This window comes from Solanum lycopersicum, chromosome 11, assembly GCF_036512215.1.
Source record: "Solanum lycopersicum chromosome 11, SLM_r2.1".
Classification (NCBI taxonomy): Eukaryota; Viridiplantae; Streptophyta; class Magnoliopsida; order Solanales; family Solanaceae; genus Solanum; species Solanum lycopersicum.
In genome coordinates, this window is record NC_090810.1 from 580,569 (window position 1) to 600,159 (window position 19,591).

The window sequence follows — 19,591 nt, forward strand, 5'->3', positions numbered from 1 at the left end:
TGGACCTAGTTGGCCTTGACAGTCAAAACGACACATTTTCAAGGTCAAACAAGCCCCGGAGAGATAAACCCTCAATTTTATCAATTTTCGTGTGCTATAGTTCACCTTCATTTTGGTGATCCAAAATTTCAATGTTATTTTTGCCGTAATTTTTCATCGACGTCCGTCAAAACCTTTACTACAAACGCATTTGGCTCTAACGGCCAAAACAACTCATCAAGGTCAATGGATATATATATATGAGCTATTTCAAATAGCTTGAGAGTAATTTTGACCCTTTTTTTATGCATGAAAAACATATCCCTTCGACGAGTAGAATATCATGGCTACGTGAAATTTTATTTAGTTGAATTTCTTAATCAAATAATGAGAAGTAGCAAACTTATCCTGTCTGTCTTTTTTCAAATGTTTCAGTAGAGTAGAGTCGTGGGGCAGCTATCTTTTTTATTCTTGAATTAAACCAACAAAACACTTATTGTAGGAATACTTGAGGAATTTTCACCACAAAATTATCATACGTTATGTTGTTAAACAATATATAAAAACATTCTGGTTAAGTAAACCTAAATTAACCAAGAATGTAGTGACATAAACTCGCTCATGATTTCGTTTAATATATCGTTCTGCAAGTTCTGGTAAAATTTGCCTCATCTCTCATAACATTACTAGGAAAATTACTAAGGTAAAGCAAATGGTTCCAACCATCCCAGCCTCTGAAGGCGAAAGGGTACATTAGTGCCTTTTGCCTCTAGATTCACTTCTAGAAACCATCACTCCTGAGAGCTTGTTGACCTCATACAGCAATGCAGCTGAGAACAAGAAGCTGCATTAAGAACGAGGAACGCCCAATCAGATTTATAAACATTATAATACCACGCATATATGTACTATAGTTAAGTTCTTGCATGACCATGTTTATATAAACTAATAAAACTATTTACAGGAAGAATCAAGGACAAAATTCTCCAACCTTGCCACTTATTTTATATGAGCTTCTCTTGTTTGGTCGAAAGGTGGCACAAGTATTGACAACATATTAGACTGCATCTTCCATTAGAGATGGCAAAAAAGGGTAATCTACTAAATAACTAGTTGTCCACGTGGGTTTGATGAGTATGACAAGCTTCACCGCCCATTTGTTACCCATATATTATCTTGGAGTGCCACTTGATAGGCCGGACATACGTTCAGAAAGGAAGTCAAGCTTGAGTCTGGTCATTAATAACATTATAATATAAACCTGATTTTTATTTTTTGGATAAGCTGCTCAAGAGAACAGAGTAAAGAGAAAGGAGGTGGAGATGATAGATGAGCATCAAAACAGCAATACTGCGAAATCGCCATCTCTAAGTGAGGAATAGTTTGGCAAGACTTGCTTCAGTATGGCAAGGAAAAATATAAAAGGAAGCTATCTACATAGAAGATACAGTGTGCATGCTACTTCCAAGGCAGATTAGTTCTAATTAATAGTGTTTTGGTTCCTTGCCCACTTATACAACATGAGTGTTCTTTATTACTTCAAAAGCAGTAAACACAATAGACAGATTAAAGGAATTTCCCTTGGGAAGGAAATATGGAAAGAAGTCCCACCATTTGGTCAACTAGGAAACAGTCAAGTTGAGTAAAAATCATGGTAGTTTCGGAGTAGAAAATCTGAAGTCGCATAATAAGACAGATAATTTGGGAACCAGAGGCAACATGGAGAAGGTGTCCAACATAAATATGGGGAACAAAGTTTATGCCTTCCCGTTAGGTGCTTAATGTTATGAGCTGAGTTTAGGTGTGTCTAATAGAACACAATTTAAGCAAAATTAGGTGTTTAATAGGTCATGAACTAAGTTAAGGTGTCCAAATGAAATATCCCGACAAGTTTAGGCGTTTGTCTATGTATTCAAACAATGAACACATAACCATTTCCAACTTCAACAAAATTAAACCCAGTAATTTTGTGTAATTCTTTTTTTTTAATGACAAGGAAAACCCGCAACCGCTATCCTTTTGGTGCACACAGGGTAAAACCTCTGCTCCTATGAAATAGCTCTCAAACCACATAGGAGAGATAACCCGCACTAGGCAAGCCTGGTGCGACGAGCTCGACTCAGAAGGAAAATCCCTTGCTTTTGCTGGTAAGAGGTTTCGAACTTGAGACCCTTGGAAAAAGGAAACATTCTAAGCAATTCTGTGTTCTTTTTAGCTCATTTAACTCATCTAAGAGATTTCCCTCGAGAAAAAAACACATGGAATATACATAAGTTTATATATCCACAATAATAACAACTAGATAGTATAGTTCATTACCATGTCGTGATGCTAACTCGATGAACAGTGCTAGCAGCAATAAGAGCTACAACCTCAGCAAGTATAACTGCAGTGTAACAGACCAGTAGAATAGATTAAAATAAATTGATCCATACAGCTACTGTATCTCTTAAAATGAATTGTACGATCACTTTTTGCTATTGGTGCAGTTTGGAGTATGTAAATGATCCTATAGCTGTTAGAGATATCCTAGGTCCTTTGTAAGATGAAGTGGATCTGGTTTAGTTTTGTTTTAAGTACACACAACTGTATGTAGCTTCATGATGTAAATTTGGGACCCCAGCCTTTAGTGCTGAAGATTAATACACATAACTGTTACCGTTGTAAAAAAAAAAGAAGCTACTGTATCTCTTTACTAATAATAACAAAGATATATGGTCTACACAACTTAACACAGATCACACCTAGATTTGTACCTAGCCTAAAGCAGTTTGAACCTCCTTTGCCACTAAGCTAGAATCTTCTCATATGTGAAGGAGATTCAACAGTTACCTTATTTTATGCATGATAATTTTCAGGCAAAGGGAATTCAATTGAACCCCTTGCCACAAGCTAGTTGCGCCAATGTATGCATATGGGATTGAATATTAAGATAAAATGTTAAGAAAATATACTATAAATTCAATGCTACAACTAAAAGACAAAATCCGTTCGTTTATTTCTACTTCAAATATATTAAGAAATTATTTAGATCATCAAAAGAATCAATTGAAATATCAAAATAGAAAGTCAAAACATAATGCACTCACCAGCACCCCATCCAGTCCTTATGCCAGATGTTTCTTGATAGTTTCCGATGAACTGCAACAGTATCACCAAGTCAAGCTCAATACAATACTAGTTTGGCAAGTAATGTGCTAGCACATCAACACTTTTTTAATTCAAGTGTGCTTGTAAAGCACCATGTGATACTTCACTTTATGCATCCATAAAGCATGGCAGTCATGAAACTGTGCAATGAATGGTTAAGACAACAGTAGATTTGACAACGAGATGATAAAATAGGAAAATACGAAAGTGAATTAATCTAAAAGGAAAAAAAAAATTCCGCCGCAAAAAATGTCAGGGAGAAAAAAGTTAGTATGATGCACATGTATTTGCAGATGAATAGAACAATTTCTACAGCATACATCTGAATTAATACAGCTTTATTGTATAGGAATACAGGCACAGTAAATTTTAACAGCACTACTAGACTGGTACAAACTTTGCAGCGCCTGCACTTTTGAGATCTTAGAGCACAATACTTGTTACCACAAAAGGTAAATTTTTCTCACCGTTAACAACAAAATGAATATGAGAGAACTAGTAAATCCACCAAGGATGGTATACAATTCTGAAGATGCTAGCTTTCCTCTATACACTTCCTGCAGAGAGAGTGTCGCGATGAATAGAAGAAACGAATATAGCATCGAACTCCCAGATCCAGCCATGACTTCAGGTGTGCACACACATAAAAAAAATAAAAATTAGACTGACAGATTGTTAAAATGAAATCAAAAGACAAGAAAAGAGGTAAGGTAGCGGCCTAGCAAGTAACATAAATAAGTTCCAACTCATTATGAACTTTCAAGGTATAATAAAGAAGGCTGACATCATGAGAGTTAGAAGGCAACCTTAAAGAAAAGCAATAAATAGCAGGATCTGTTACCTTCAACAATTAAATTTTTTGTAAGGACAACATATTGTTATTTAGGAACTATATTTTAGGGAATTAGTTACGAAGGAAACTCAACACAGCAGATGAACTGGACTGGTTATATTCTCCACCCATAAGCAATGTAGGTTGAAGTGCATAAAAGCAAGAAAGAAATTAAGTCTGAGTGATATATGTGAATATCAGTAATTGAAAATCTTTATTGTTTTAATTGCAAAAATACTTGAGAAAAAATACTTAGACGAATAAGCTATGTTTTTATCTTTTTTTTTTCTCTGTTGTTTCCGTCTTCTTTTGTCTTTTTCTTTTTTCTTTGTCAGTGCTTCTTCTCATAGGTATAGGAAGCCATTCATACATGTGAGTTACCTTTAAGGTAAATAATTACATCACTATAGGATCTATACAAATAGGAAATCTTGCGAGTGCACCAAAAGACAATCAGAATCATTATCAATTCCCTTCGTTACTCTCCTATTTCTCTCCCTTCATATGACCGACATAAGAGCTAACGGTGCAAGCTCTCATGACCAGTGTTCAGGGAAGCGTGAAGCGGAAAAAATTGATAAGGCCCCGCTTCACGCTTTAAGCGATGAAGTACTCAGATACTCATTCTAGTTTGTGAAGCGTAGAAGGCTCGCATCGCTTTGCTCTCGCTTTCCTGAACACTGCTCATGACCTTTGTCTTCTTATCCTACTTGTCCCAACCCAGATGTACAACACATGTCTGACAGTAGCTAGCATCACCCACTGTGTAGCAGAACTGTTTAAAGACCATTCTCCACAGAGAAACCACTTTACAATACACCAAAAGACGTGACAACCAACCTCTTCTCTCAAGCATTTATGCATATCGCACTGGATAACACAAGTTATATTTCTTTTCTTCAAATTTTCAGCTGTTAGAATCATTCCTCTCGCTGTATAGCAAACAAAAAAGAACATTTTTGGGTTCCCTTGGAATCCAAACCGATGATTGTGGGAAATGTGTCTTTCGTCTCACCAACTTCTGGAAAGAGTGGAGACATATTTTCCACATTTAGGGGTTTTTCCATCCGAAGCTTTGCATCTTAATGTCTACCTTCTCGTGTACTTAATTTAAGTCCTGGTATGCGAGTTTTATTTTAACTAGTTACAACATACTACACAATTTTTTATGTTTATCAAGTAAAAGATTTCATTGATAATAACAAGGCCAGCCTAGCCCTATACAATAGGTATACCAAAAAGGAGAAAACGTACAAAATATGGTTAAGAGACACTAAATCCTCTATACAAACAGGAACTACATGGGTGCACCAAAAGAAAATAAGGGATCAGAGACCACTTCTCAATTGAGCAAAGCTCATCTCCACCCCCCTTCCAAACCTCTCATATTTCTCTCTCCAAATGACCAACATTTGAGCAGAAGGAGTAATCACGCTTGTACCTTATTCTACCTCAGTGCACCCAATTTCTTCCTCGAATCTACCACTTAATTAGCCACCAAAGTTGCATCTATGTCTTCCTTTCACAAAAGCATTTAGCAAAGAAGAGACAGTTTCATCCAAAAGGCTCTGAAGTCTATTAGAAAGCACCTTAGATAATCTTATAAATGATTCCTACTACATAAATAGGTTTGTAATGATGACTGTGAAGCATTTGAGCTTCTCTTAAATTCACTCCTCTCTTGGAGCTCACCAATAGTACTCATAACATCAAGTTTGACCATACTCCAAAAATGCTGAAAGAAAGCCAGAGTGAAACCATCCGGCCGCCGTAGAGCCTTGTCACCTGCACAACTCTCAATTGCCACACACACTTCCTCCACCTCAATAGCCCTCTCTAGCCAATAACTATTATTTTCCTTCAATGTGATTGAAATCCACCCCTCCCAGATTTGCTCTTCACTCTGCCTTCCACTTTAAACAATGATTCATAGAACGGAACACTTGCTCCATCTACTTCCTCCTTCCCCCAACTTCCACAAACCCAATCAAATTTCTCCTTATATTCGCTATTGCTACCCAAAGAAAAAGTTGTATTAAGAGTCCCTCCCTTCCAACCACAACGCCCTTGATTTTTGTCCAACAACTCTCTTGAGCCAAAACCAAAAAAGCTAATTCCACTTTTGGCACTTCTTTCTTCTCCTTTTCCCTCCAATCTAACTCCATTCCCACCTCTAAACTTTCTTATTCGCCCACTTTTATCATAATCTCCCACATTTTCACCTCTATCCCCCCAAACACTTCCTTAATCCACAACCTAATGTCTTTCTTAAGCAACTTTAAATTTTTAGCAAGTCCGAAAGATGGTTTCCTCTCCACGGCGTGTTCAAGATGATTACTTTCCATCTACCTAAACCTTGTTGGGCAGAGTTATCTAGTACTTAACTTGGTGAAAAATAGCACGTACTCCATGATATGATCAAAGTAAAGGCAAAATGGCCAAGAAATCGCCGTCACAAAAAAGATCATTGGTCCAAAATAAGTGGTGTTCCACGTAATCAAAAAGTTAATAATTGATTTTTCAAGTTTACCCTTATTTGGTTAATAAGGGGTTTGCCCAAGTTAAAAACAACATTTTATTATTCACTTCAATTGATCGTGAATATTTTCTTCAAAGAAGAAATTTTTTTAAAAAAGAAAAAGCAATTGGGATCATTTGAGTACTTCTCGACAAATTGAAGAACCATCTGCTCACAATATTTTAAAATAATGATGGGTCTGGGCTAAAGGCTAAGCGCCTGAGCAGATCCACGTCACTCAAACTCTTCGCTTAGTTAGGCCCTTGGAGCAACCATCCCCTCAAAATTCTACTTATTCATTTTTAGTTGGTACAATTCTACTTAATCTAAATAGGTAAGTACAAATTTTGTCTAACATTGGCAAAGGCTCGAACTGAAGAGCACAGAAAAGTGCCAAGGTTTTGTTGCACTTTCAGCATTAATGAAGAAAGTGCCCCTTAGCTTCACGGTTAAGGTGAACAAACACTGATTTGTTCATATTAGAGATACCCACATCATTTGCCACCAACTATTCTGTAAAAACACCATGTTAAAACTAATTTCATGATACAACCTCTCTCGGCCCTACTGATATTTCACCAATGCCTCTGACTCTCTAATTGCAAACAAAATTAACGGCAAAAAAGTTATTTCTTTTACTTTGTTTACTGAATTAACACATTTCAAAGCACAAAATATCTCGATGTTAGAACTACCTATCAAACTGTTCCAAAAGAAGCAACCAACTTCTCAAACTAACCCTTTGCGATCCAATTCAGTGTTTACCCTCAAGAGATCAAGAACCGTTATAAATAGATGGTAAATTTACAACAATCAGAATCCCAATTAACGGATCTAAGAGGATAAAAGTCAACTTATCATCGATTCTACAAGGATAGGAAGATGATAAAGGATTCGAGAACTCACCAGACGAAGAAGAGCACACAGATAGTTGGATCCAGATTCCGAGGAGCTCACACTGACAACTGCGTCTGATAACATGAAAAAGAACAAAGTAACAGAACGACGTCGTCACTTACCCGTCAACGTGAATGTACAAGGTTCCCCAAAAATCTATATCATTTGCAATTTGTATATTTCATTGTGCATATATTTAAGAATTTCTTTTAAATATTTAACATGTCAATATTCACAAATTCAAATATAGTGATTATGATTTTTCCTAAAGCGTGTATAATCCTCGTAAAAAATTGACAAAATTATCGTCGCAAATAACAATTTTCGTAATACAGGCCAAATGTTTGTTTGTCATTCTGTATAATTTTCCTCTTATTTTTTTTCAAGTAAAACACTTCATTGCTCTGCTTCAAAATATATTTCAAAAGTTTATAACACACCACACAACTTCCCAAGAAATTCTATTTATACATGAAATGGAGAGTATAGATAGATTAAGAGCTATATCTATATATGATCTTGATTTCTTCGTAAGACTTCATCAATCACAATAGTTGTGTATTTTCACTATAAAAGGTAATAAGAGGACATATATTTGCTTAGTTATTCAAGGAAGAGCAGAGTGAAGAATACAACTATTACATATGAAGTTAACAAGAAGCTTTTCCTCTCTAATTAAACTCATCATGTATGAGAAAAGCTTATAAAATCACAAAACAGAAGAAAAGGAAAAAGGCCTGAAAAATAAACAATTAATAAATTTAGGCTCTACATGAAGAGGAAAACCAAAATAACTTTTACAATCAAACAGAGACAGATAAATACAAGAGAAAAAAGTTTGAACTAAAAGAGTTTAAGAATATTGAAAAGGCGTCCACTTTAGCTAGCCAAGTGGCTGGGCGAGCTGTTGAACATGGCATGCCACATGTATGCTCTAGAAAGTACCATTTCAAGCTCTGAATGACTCCAGTTATGTGTGGGAAGGTGCTGAAGGAACATAACCATCTCTTGGAAGTCCAGCTTCAGCAGATTATCTGACCACTGCACAATAGACACAACACTCAGAACAGTCTAGTAATTACAGCACCCAAACAGACTTCACTTGAGTATAGGAAATAAATTGGGTATAAGAAAAGGGATGGAGAGTTGATGCTTCCTTTCAAGAAAATTTTTTATAATGCCTATGCAGGAAAATAACACTCACATCTTTTGGGTCAGTGACTGAAAATATATGTAATGATAACTGTGATCCTTGCTTTACATGGTTAAAAGAACCATGTCATATTTCAAGGGATCTCTATAAATTATAGCAATACATCTGTTCCCTTCAATTCAATTGCTTATTTTACCAATCCATTTAAGACTCATCAAACAAACCTTTCTTTCTACATTAGTGTATAGAGTATGTTTGCATGTGTACGTGTTCCCGTATGTTTTCTGTATATGTAATGCTAGTAAGACTCAATGTCAATATTCATCGCATGAATCTCAAGCAGATATTAGAGATATCTTACTGTGAGCAGAAAGCTTGCAGCTATATACACAAGAAAATCTGGCAGTGCATCACCTTCGGCAAGATATGTATCCCATAATCGGGTAACAAGATGGAAAGGGATCTGCAAGAGTAGATGATTAGTTACGGCTTCTAAATAGAGCTTTGAAAAATGTGGAATTTCAAAATGACGAAAAACAATTCATAAAGATAAAGGCAGAAAGACACTTAATAAAGATAGACAGAACAGCAGACCTCGCGTATCAAGAGACAATTGAACCAGCGAAAAGCAAACTGGAGGAATTCAAGCCCTTGCTCTTCCATGTGTGTTGACACAGGTTCTAGAAAATGGGGAGGAACCAAATATCAAAATTATAACATGTCACCTAATTTTTCAGGAAGAATATATACATAGACAAGGAAAGACGGAAAATAAACCGTGTGCTGTCATTTCTTAGTCCCATACTTTCAATTGCTTGTACTTTCTTAGCTCTAAAACCACAATTCAACCATGGTTAACCTCTTATAATTTGAAAGCAAATAAAGTGTTTACTTATACGTGATGAAATTCACCATTTTATCAGTTTCTTTTGACCTTTTCTAGTAATTGGTCTTCCAGGGTCTTCTTTTCTTTCTTCCAGCATCTCTTTACCATGTCCAAACTTTTATAGTGATCCAAGTTCCAACTAACAGTAGACAATATTTCAACCACCTCCAATAACAAATTATGAAAGACAGAAATACATGTGTAACTCATTGCAACCAAATAAATACAGAGCAATTTTAGCAGGTCCAAAAAACTAAATGAAATAAATAGTAGTTCCAACTGTAAACACCCTCATAATGCTGTCAAATCATCAAGGTATACATACCCTTTCATAAAGTCATAGAAAGTAGAACTTGTTCACAAATTGAAAGACATATAATATGTGAAACTAAAATTTGCTTTACCTTTAAAAGTATTACCCCCTTTGTTTCAATTTGTTTGTCTTAGTTTCATGGACACGGAGTTAAAGAAAGTAAAAAAAGACTTGACTCTTGTGATCTTGAGCTAACGATTTGTATAATTTATCACTTTAACTGTTGGTCTTAAACATGCCATGTGGAATGTGGAGTTAAAAAGAGTTGCCAAATTAGGAAACAGACTCTCTTTTCTAAAAAGACCAAAAAGTCAATAAAACAAATAGATTGAAATGGAGGGAGTACATTGTTTGTCAAGAAAATCAATAATTTTTGACACCATACTTCCAGATTCTCTAGCATTGGGCAGTAGATAGAGACAAAGAAAGAAGTAGAAACCACTTGAGCATTACCATCTATCCGTCTAACCAACTCCTTTAGCTTAAACACGAGCCTCTGGATTCCCGGTTGAGCAAATGTGTAATGGTCTTGCATCCCATCAAGCAGTTTTGATAGACACCAATAACAATCAGCTTCTATACCAGATATTTTCTCAGAAGGTAGATCAGACATCATCCAATTGTCAATACTCCCTTCTACGTGTTCTGACAAGAAAACAACTAAGAACGGTGTTGCAAGATCATTTATTCCCTGCACATATCCACTTGCAGGGTGCCGGATGGCCCTAGAAAGGAAAATGATAAATCACCAGAATATGAGAACATCCAAAACACCAACAGGAGCAACAAGGAAAGGTTAATGAACGCCCATGTGGCCACGCATCTTCAATTCTTTAACTTTTATTTCTACCAGGGTGTGCAGTACCTTTTTTTATTTGGTTTTGTATTATTTGGATTCAGATTCAGTTATGAAATAATTCAGTCCAATCAAAACTCAAGTTCAGTTTCATTAGGTTTCTATTTTAATTTGGTTTTTCTCCGGTTTGGTTTTTGGTTTATTGGATTTGTTACTTTTCTCGAAATTGCTAAAATCATCAATGTTTATTTGGTAATCGGAATGAACAAGGTAGTGTATGTAGCAAATCTTAGTGTGATAGTTGGTGTAGATTTTGATGAAGTGATAGTTGGTGTAGCTGGAATGTATATCAGTAACTATAATGTTAAATGAGATCGTAAACTAATAATCAGGATTCCTTTGATTATTTGGTTTTTCGGTTTAATCCGACAAATGCTCACACCTAATGACTACTACCAATTTCGATTTTTTGACCATTCCAAAAATCCATTACCCGTTTGTTTTCTCATCTAGTTCCGCATCTTAATTAAAGAAATAAATGTAATGCTATTTCCTTTCCTCTTCCCTTTGTAAAGACATTCTACAATTCAAGAAAAATGTTACAGCTAATAAATACAGAGAAATAGAAATAGTTTACCATATGTAAAGTATGCGCTCCAGGGATTTCTGAACTTGTGCTTGTTGGAAAAAAGAAACATCAGGCACCGTTCTAGGGCAATCAACAGCAATCTAACAGCACAAGCAAAGCAGTAGTTATATGACTGACAACATTGGGAAATGAGCATAATGCATAAAAAAGATCACAATCCAAATGCATCGAAAATACCTGCCGAAGCATGTTGATCTCTTCATCTGTTCGCTCAATATCTTGAATGTCATAGTACTGAGCAACACAATCAAGATAATCTAGACGCTTTCTTCTCAGAACTCCCTCCCTTCTATCTGAATTAGGCGGTGCATATCCCTGTTGTCAGCTCATTATTTAAATTTCATAAAAGCAACAACTTATGTCTAATAAAAAAATCTGCAATCCAGTTTCACATGTTCTTTTAACTATGTAACTAAGTCACGTGAAAACAGATTTAATAAAATGGAAGGAAGCAAACTTGTCTACAAGAATACCTTTTTTTACTTTTGAGAATGGTAATAATATCGTAAATGTAGTGCACAACGACTGTGCTAAGTCATATTTACAGATTGCAAAAGGAATCCAAAAGGCATAGTTTCTTTTGAATCCTACCATTACAGGGATTCCATAATGTCTAACATTGAATCGATCATCCTGTTCTAAATCTTCCTTAAACCAAAAATGAAATAAAAACAGGCATTCATCTTGATTTTCTGTATGGAGATGTGGGTCCCTTCAAAGCATCTATAGTTTCTCCCCTTCCATATAATCCACCACATGCAGCCTGGTATAATCTTCTACCAGTTCTTTTTTTGGTCTAACTAGTCCACCAGGTAAGTTTCAACAAACAAGTAATTCCCCTAGAGTCGTGGGCATAATCCATGATAATTTCATATTAAGGAATAGTTGCCAGAGAACTCCAGTTACTTCATAATGTATAAAAAGATGGTTTCTACTTTTAGAATCCAGTCCACATAGATAACACCTTGAACAAAGTTGCACTTCCCTTCTCTTTAAGTTTCTTCTGTAGGCAACCATCTCTAACAATTAACCACACAAAACAACGTAGGGAGGTGTTTTCACTTGCCAAAATACCTTCCAGCTCCATACATGGACTGCTGACCAGCCTAATTGAGATGTGAGCATGTTGATGTCACCATAACAGACCCTTTTTGGAAATAGGTATCATATTACCATAAAACACACCCTTACGCAATTTACAATTTAATCTATCCTCCTCTATTGTTATTTCCTTGAATTTATCCAGAACTTTTAGTACAATAAATCTGAGAAATTCCCTATTATTGAGTTGTATTGTAAACATCCATCTCCACCCATGCTGGGTTCCCAGTTATCTTCCACTGTGGCTTCAGGAATTAAAGTCTTGACTCTTTATGTCATTGAAATGTCGTCCAAAGACACATCCCAAAAACATTTCTAGATTCTAATATTTGAAGTTACATTTACAGAAAAGAACAAGCTATTTATCCAGTTCACATGAAGACAATAAACCGATTAAAGAAATCAAAAACAACCTCTGGAATTTGAACTAATGGATATCTGCATCACATAGAATGAGGGTATCATCTGCATAGAGTAAATGTGAGACTTCTATGCTATCTCCCACCTTGAAAACTTTGATCCAAGCATTGTAGTTAGCAATATTAAGCATTCTGCTAAACCCTTCCATTACTAAGATAAAGTGGAATGGATAAAAGGGATCACCCTATCAAAGACCTCTTTGAGCTGAAAAAAAAACCTCTAGGGAGGGACTCATAGATGATTACTGAGTATCTCATGGTACTGATGCAAAAAGAAATCCAGTAGATCCATTTCCTTCCAAATCCCATTTTGTTACAAGTGTTAATAAGGAAACCTCAATTCACATGATTGAAAGCTTTTTCAATGTCAAGTTTACAACGAACCCCATTATTCTAATCTTTTTTCCTAAAATTCATCCATTCGTTTGCAATGAGAACAACATCCATAGTTTATCTTCTTCTGATGAAGACCATCAGAGATTTTAGCAACTAGCTGGTCCATGATGCTTTTCAATCTTTCGGTCAACAATTTAGATATGATTTTACAGAAACTTCCCGTCAAGCTAATGGTCCTAAAATCCCTCAATTCAAGTGGCTCATTCTTTTTGGGAATCAAAGCATGTATGTTGCATTGAAGCTTTATTTGAATGTATGCTGGCTATAGAAACATCTGATGCTTCATAATGTCGTATTTGAGAAAAGACCAGCATCTCTGATAAATAGCATAGTGTATCCATCTGGACCTGGTATTTTATTCTCTGTACATTGTTTGATTATATCTAGGACTTGTGACTCTTCAAAAGGCCTTTGTATCCAGTTGTTCTCTTCCTATCAACCTTACAACAATCACCCAATGAGAAATAAGGCCAAGATATCTCTATTGATGGCATCCAGATCTTAAATAAAAGGCCCACTGACCTCAAGTTTATCGATGGTGTTGTATCTCCAATGTTAGTTGGCCTTCTTTAGAAAAACTTGATATTTTTGTCTCCCTGCTTAAGTCATAGTACCCTAGATCTTTGGCTCCATTTATTTTATTTTATTTTAATTTGGCAAAATCCTGCAATGTTTTGTGGAAATCCATTCCATTGGAAACAACCTCTCTACCTCCGAGGCAGGGATAAGGTCTGCGTACACTCTACCCTTCCCAGACCTCACTTTATTAGGCTACACTTGGTATGTTGTTGCAATTGTCCTTGTGGATATCCGCTCCGGTGAAGAGCTCCTGCTCCTCTCATCAACAATTCTAGTCTCCAATATACTTTCCAAGTTGGTATTTCAGAAATGTCAAAGAAAATCCACCAACGTTTCCTCATAAAAGTGAAGCCATCAATCTCTAACCACCACAACTTATCAAACTTGAAGTAGGACTAGGAGTTAGATTTTTCCCATTCACCACACTGAAGCATCAAAGGGGCATGGTCAGATGATACTCCTCGAATCATGGACTGTTTTACGGACTTGAATTCATCATCCATTCAGTAGAGAAGCACCTACTGTCGATGATCAAGTTTGATTTTATGTATCTATTATTCTAGGCTAAAAGGACTGTTTAAATGAACTCTACTGGTTTAGAAATGAACTTTCCTGTCTAAGAGAGAATTAGAGAAACCTTAACATAACAAAGTTCAGTGCCGAAAAGTGAAAACAATAGTCTCCTAGAGGTAAGGAATTTCACAAAACAAAGTTAAGTACCTAAAACAGACACCAAAACGATAAAGATAAATCCAAGATGGTTTAACCAACTAATATAAAACATTCATTATATGATTCCATCAAATAACAGAAAATGGCTAGTGGTTCTTTCACGTGTCAAAAAGAGATAGATCAGTGAATCATCTTTTGTAAATTTTAGAGTGGCTCAAGATATATTGTGCATGTTTCTTGTGATTGCAGAGTGCGATCGGTTATCCTTGATCAACTGAGTCCATTCTTATCTCATATAAGGCATGAGGATAAGAACGTGTCAGACTGAAGGAATCTGTTGATTGAATCCATTCCCAATGAAGTTCGGCTAACAACGCTTTCCTATTACCCCTAGAGCAACCCGGCTTTTCAAGGGAACCATAAATAAATTAGGGTTGAGCTTACGACAGTCTGACTTTTGAACCTTGGAGAACTATATAACACTGGCTTTTGTGGTAGATCTGCTCTTAGAGAAGTAATACATGTTTCGAGGATGTACATGAACCTGTTAGTATAGTGAAAATGAATTGCTTTAAGAGTTTACTTTCGTGATATCAGGAAGAGTTTGCTAGTTCCTAGATCACATTTTCTAGTTGTGAGTCCCTCAAGATATTCCCCCTCTTTTTATCTTCACTCTGTTTTTTCCTTCCTTATTTCTTTGATTATTGTACTACTGCTGTTCTGTCTACTTGACCCAAGTTAATATATGATACCTCTTCTTTACTGACCTAAAAATATTTCCAGAGAAATTAAGTTAATTAGAACTACACCCAAAGAAGCCGCCATATGTTGGGACGCAGATATGATGGGATCCCAAATTAATACATAATACTGCTTCTTTACTGACCTAAAAACATTTCCAGAGAAATTAAGTTAATTAGAACCATACCAAAAGAAGCCGCCATATGTTGGGACGCAAATATGATGGAATACCATTCCAAGATAACTCACGCAATTTTTCTGCAAGAGAAGTTGGGAAGCACATCAAGAAAATGTAACAATCAGATCGGTAGATAACATTGAGAATTAACCAACAATAGCTGCTAAATCTGTCAATCTGTACAAGTCATTAAGAAGGAAAAATTAACAAACCTCGTGGAAGAGCAAAGCAGAAACAGTTGTGATATATGCATAACTGTCTTTTAGTCTCACATTAAAGGTCTTAGCTAGTGAAACTCCACATATCCTTATGACTAGGAAAGCATCACCTTTGTGATCAACCGGCCAAAGAATAAGCCAATTATAGTTTATAAAGGCAGGAGGGATGTAGGAATAAGCCACTACGACAAATCCAATCCTACAAAGGTTTATCCTTAGCTGAAGATCAAAGTTTTTCTTTAGGTATAGTAAGAATTTCAAGTAAGCGTACAGTGACCCGCTCAAAATCTTGATGCAAATCAATGAAGTTTTTGTTTAAAGTCTCAGAGGTATACTACACCCATTTAATTGTGGTCACTAAATTTTGGTGTACAATTAATTTATTACCTTTCTTTAAGTTATATTTCTCAACCTTCCCAGTGCTAAGAACCAAGCCATTTTGGTTCTGTTTGAAGGTAATTCAGGACTGCACATAAACCAGAAGAAGAGCCATTTGTATCCTATTAATGTAGTGTCTAGGGGCGGCAAATAGCGGGTCGAGTCGGATAGGGGATGGTTGAAAATGAGTCAGGTGAAAATGGATAAAATATCCTACCGACTCATATTTGATAAGGATAAAAATGGGTGGTAATACAATGAATAATCCACATTATCTGTTGCTTCTTATTATGTAAATAAATAAGTATTTCCATATTACAAGGTTGTTTTCTTATTCTTTTTCTTCTTTTAGCTGTGTTTGGTATGAAATAAATATTTCCATGTTTTCCTAGAAAATATTTTTCTGATTTAAGGAAAGTTTTGAAAAAAAAATTCCTTAATTTATGTATGGAAGTTATTTTTTAAGAATTAGAGAAAGTAAGTCCATTTGAAAAGTTTTCTCGAAGCTTCTTGTTCATATCTCTCATCAAAAGGTGTCACTCGATAATGTGTGTCTTATAAATATTTCCCAAATACATTAAAATCAATGAAACATGAGAGAACTGGAAAATATATTTCTTCATACCAAACACACCCTTAATAAGTATATGTTTTCGAGGTTCCTACACCCTTACATACTTGAGCGAAGTGCAATTGGTGGATACCCATGAGTTATCCATATTTATGATGGTAACTATGGGTAGATCCATATTTGATCCACTTTTGAGAGACTGGACAACCTTAGCAGGACATGAGAGACTTACTTTCTCTAAGGACTTTTAAGTGGGACATTGTAACACTTAGCAGGAAACATGGAACACTGGTTATAAAAAAGCTAGGCCTTCACTATCTCTAAGCACCCATAGAAAAGTTCAGGAGTAAATGCATGTAAAGGATACTCATTAATACACATTAAGTCATCCTTTTACGATCATGGCACCCATACGATCCCAAATAATAAGCTCTAAGCACTATATGCTAAATTATGCAAAGAAAAGAATCATATATGTTTATATATAACCATGTAAATATCACCTCATCCTCATCAAAAAATATATATCTTGGTACCTAGAATAACAGTTGTCGCAGACAATTCTTTTGTGAACTTCATTAGCCTAGCCGAATCAGTAGCTCTAGAGCCAATTGATGACTTCTGTACTTCGCTGGATGTGTGTTCTGAATTTGAAATTGATGATTTCGTCTGGCTAGCAGATGAGCTAACATTCAGATTGCTTCTACTTTGCAGTTCATCCTAATAGTCAAGGAAAAGAGCTTAATTTAAGGTGATGAATTTGAGCAATAGATATATCACATAACCACATACATTGGATATCAGCACTGCTCGTACCTCAAAAGATCCATCTGCCAGTTGGCTTGGTCCCGTCTCACTATCTCGCAGACTTCCATGATTATCTGGAGATCTCATGGTTGAGTTATCCAGTGGGTCTGACCTCCGCGTAATCAGTACTTTGCCAGGGAAACTGCGTCCCTTTAATAACCTGCGCGACATCATAGTTTTTGTGATTATCAAAAGTTATAGAAAAAAAAAGTGTTCTGAATGGAAAAGAATAAGACCAAGTAATCAACATCCTTGACTGTTAAATATCATTGATAACCAACATCCATGACTGTTAAATACAAAACATTGTTATTCCAGATGGTTTTTTCTTTAGTCAATTAGGATAATATTTCAGATGGTGATTCTACTTGAGAGTCAAATTGGCACATGTTAACCAAAGAAGTCACTGTACTGGCAACGTCCAATAAAAGGACAACAATCAACAAATATGTGTAATGTATTCATATTCAGGCTATGTTAGGCTTTTGTCCTTTGCATTTCTTTTCTGTTCAAGATAAAACAGCCCAACACTTCTAATGTCTATCCAACTGTTAAAAAACTAAAGAGAAACAAAAAATGGAGAGATTGACTCTTGCAATGTATCACTGTACATTAAAACTATTAACTTCAAGAACCCAAAGTCCATATTTCACACATCACTGCCACAACAAATAAGTAAAGTAACAAGAGCTCCTAGGAAGCTAGGAAGTTCGACAACCTAAATCCAAATCTCAACCTTTACAATCCACAAAAAATGAAACAAATACGAAATGCATTTCCCAATGTAAAGACCAACAGACAAATCAGAAAAAAAAAACACGGACTACTAGTGATCAAAGATTCAAGTCTACTATTATGTAAGGACGCCTGAGCTGCAAAAAAAGTCTCCTCACCCAACTCCATTTTGATCAAATAAAACCTAAGTTTTGCTTGAAGTGTCGAAAATTTGAAACACTCCAAAAAGGCTTGGGAATCTAACTTCTATGTTTTCTAGCATATCACCTTACAAACAAATGTATTGAGCTCTTCACTTCCTGTTGATATTTGTCCTAGTAGTAACACAAAAATTCATCATACTGAACAAACATAGCACTCACAAAGGAAATATAACAAGCTTTACAACCTAAATTTCTCAACTTTAACCTCCATAAACTACCAAAACTTCATTCGAAAGATGGATAAAACATTTCCAATCACAAATTCAGCATTGAGATCACAAAATTGGCATACTCGGTCACTGATCAGACCCTCCCCAAGTCCAATTGAGTTGAATTACCTCAAAATGGTATATATAAAAGGGCGGAAAATGGGAAATCTAAGTTATGGGTTTTAGAGATTATATAGATCTGATTAAGAATAATGATTACCCTTGAACATTTCTGAGAGTTTGATTGAATCTTGAATCAACAGTCGCATTTCGATCTTCCTCTCTGTCGCTCCTCATGGTTACCATACCATTGCTGCTCTCAAAACTCGTTTCTTTCAATGGAAGTGATGATTACGGTACACCTGCAACTCACCAAAGGTACAACTCCTTTATGCGTCTTTTGCTCTCTCCAGTTTCCACTTCGGTCACCAAATTGGACGCTACTAGCTTTTTTATATTTTTTACACCTGCAACTCACCAAAGGTACAACTCCTTTATGCGTCTTTTGCTCTCTCCAGTTTCCACTTCGGTCACCAAATTGGACGCTATATATTTTTTATGGCTCTTTAAAATCATCAAATAATATTTTTTATCACAACTCGATTTGGGACAATAGAAAAAAGATTATATATCTTCATAACACCCTTTAATAAATATATGGTTACATAAAAATTCAATATAATTTAGTAAATATGATTCTATTTTATTTTGTTTTTTGTTAAAAATTAAATCTCATTTTTAAATTTTTCATTCAAAAATTTCAATGTAATCTTTTTAAACTTCACCATAAAATTGTAAATTCTAAATGAGTTAAGTGTTCCTTACACGTAACTAGTTCCAAACGTAATACAATGAATTATAAAGATACATAGAGTAATTATAATGCACACAAATTTTGATGTACTCATATGCACACAAATTTTGATGTACTCATTGTGCTTTATGTATAATACCTTTTTTTATGTAACTTTAACAAATATATTTACATTAATTAGTAAAATATTATAATTTTAATGAAATCAAAGTTGACTTTTATACACTCTGATTAAAGAAAGGTAGTGTCTTTTTAGTAAAAAAAAAAAAAACCTCATTAATTCGTATCAACGTCTCATCCTCCTTCACTTTGAACAAAATTGGAATATCATATATTACACACTTGATCTTCTTTTTATTCATGCTACAAATTGATGAATTTAAGTTGTATTTTTCTT

At 35.3% G+C, this 19,591-nt stretch overlaps 2 protein-coding genes across 3 annotated transcripts; both read right to left on the reverse strand.

Moving 5' to 3' along the window:
* Window positions 1-472: 472 nt before the first annotated feature.
* LOC101255256 (uncharacterized) lies at window positions 473-7,825 on the reverse strand. The gene is made up of 5 exons (XM_004249794.5): window positions 7,386-7,825; window positions 3,597-3,754; window positions 3,069-3,120; window positions 2,299-2,365; window positions 473-823 (listed from the first exon to the last, which is right to left on the reverse strand). The coding sequence occupies exons 2-5, from the start codon at window positions 3,750-3,752 to the stop codon at window positions 733-735; spliced, it is 366 nt and encodes a 121-aa protein (XP_004249842.1). The 5' UTR covers window positions 3,753-3,754; window positions 7,386-7,825; the 3' UTR covers window positions 473-732.
* Window positions 7,826-7,953: 128 nt separating this feature from the next.
* LOC101255750 (uncharacterized) lies at window positions 7,954-19,000 on the reverse strand. 2 transcript variants are annotated; one of them, XM_069290753.1, is made up of 10 exons: window positions 18,601-19,000; window positions 17,243-17,393; window positions 16,963-17,146; window positions 15,269-15,339; window positions 11,351-11,488; window positions 11,162-11,253; window positions 10,182-10,453; window positions 9,124-9,209; window positions 8,891-8,992; window positions 7,954-8,417 (listed from the first exon to the last, which is right to left on the reverse strand). In XM_069290753.1, exons 1-10 carry the CDS (start codon window positions 18,684-18,686, stop codon window positions 8,256-8,258), a joined length of 1,344 nt encoding a protein of 447 aa, XP_069146854.1. In that variant the 5' UTR covers window positions 18,687-19,000; the 3' UTR covers window positions 7,954-8,255. The 2 variants fall into 2 exon arrangements, with proteins under 2 accessions (XP_069146854.1, XP_069146853.1); XM_069290752.1 differs by having other exon boundaries at window positions 17,219-17,393; window positions 18,601-18,976.
* Between the last annotated feature and the right edge of the window lie 591 nt (window positions 19,001-19,591).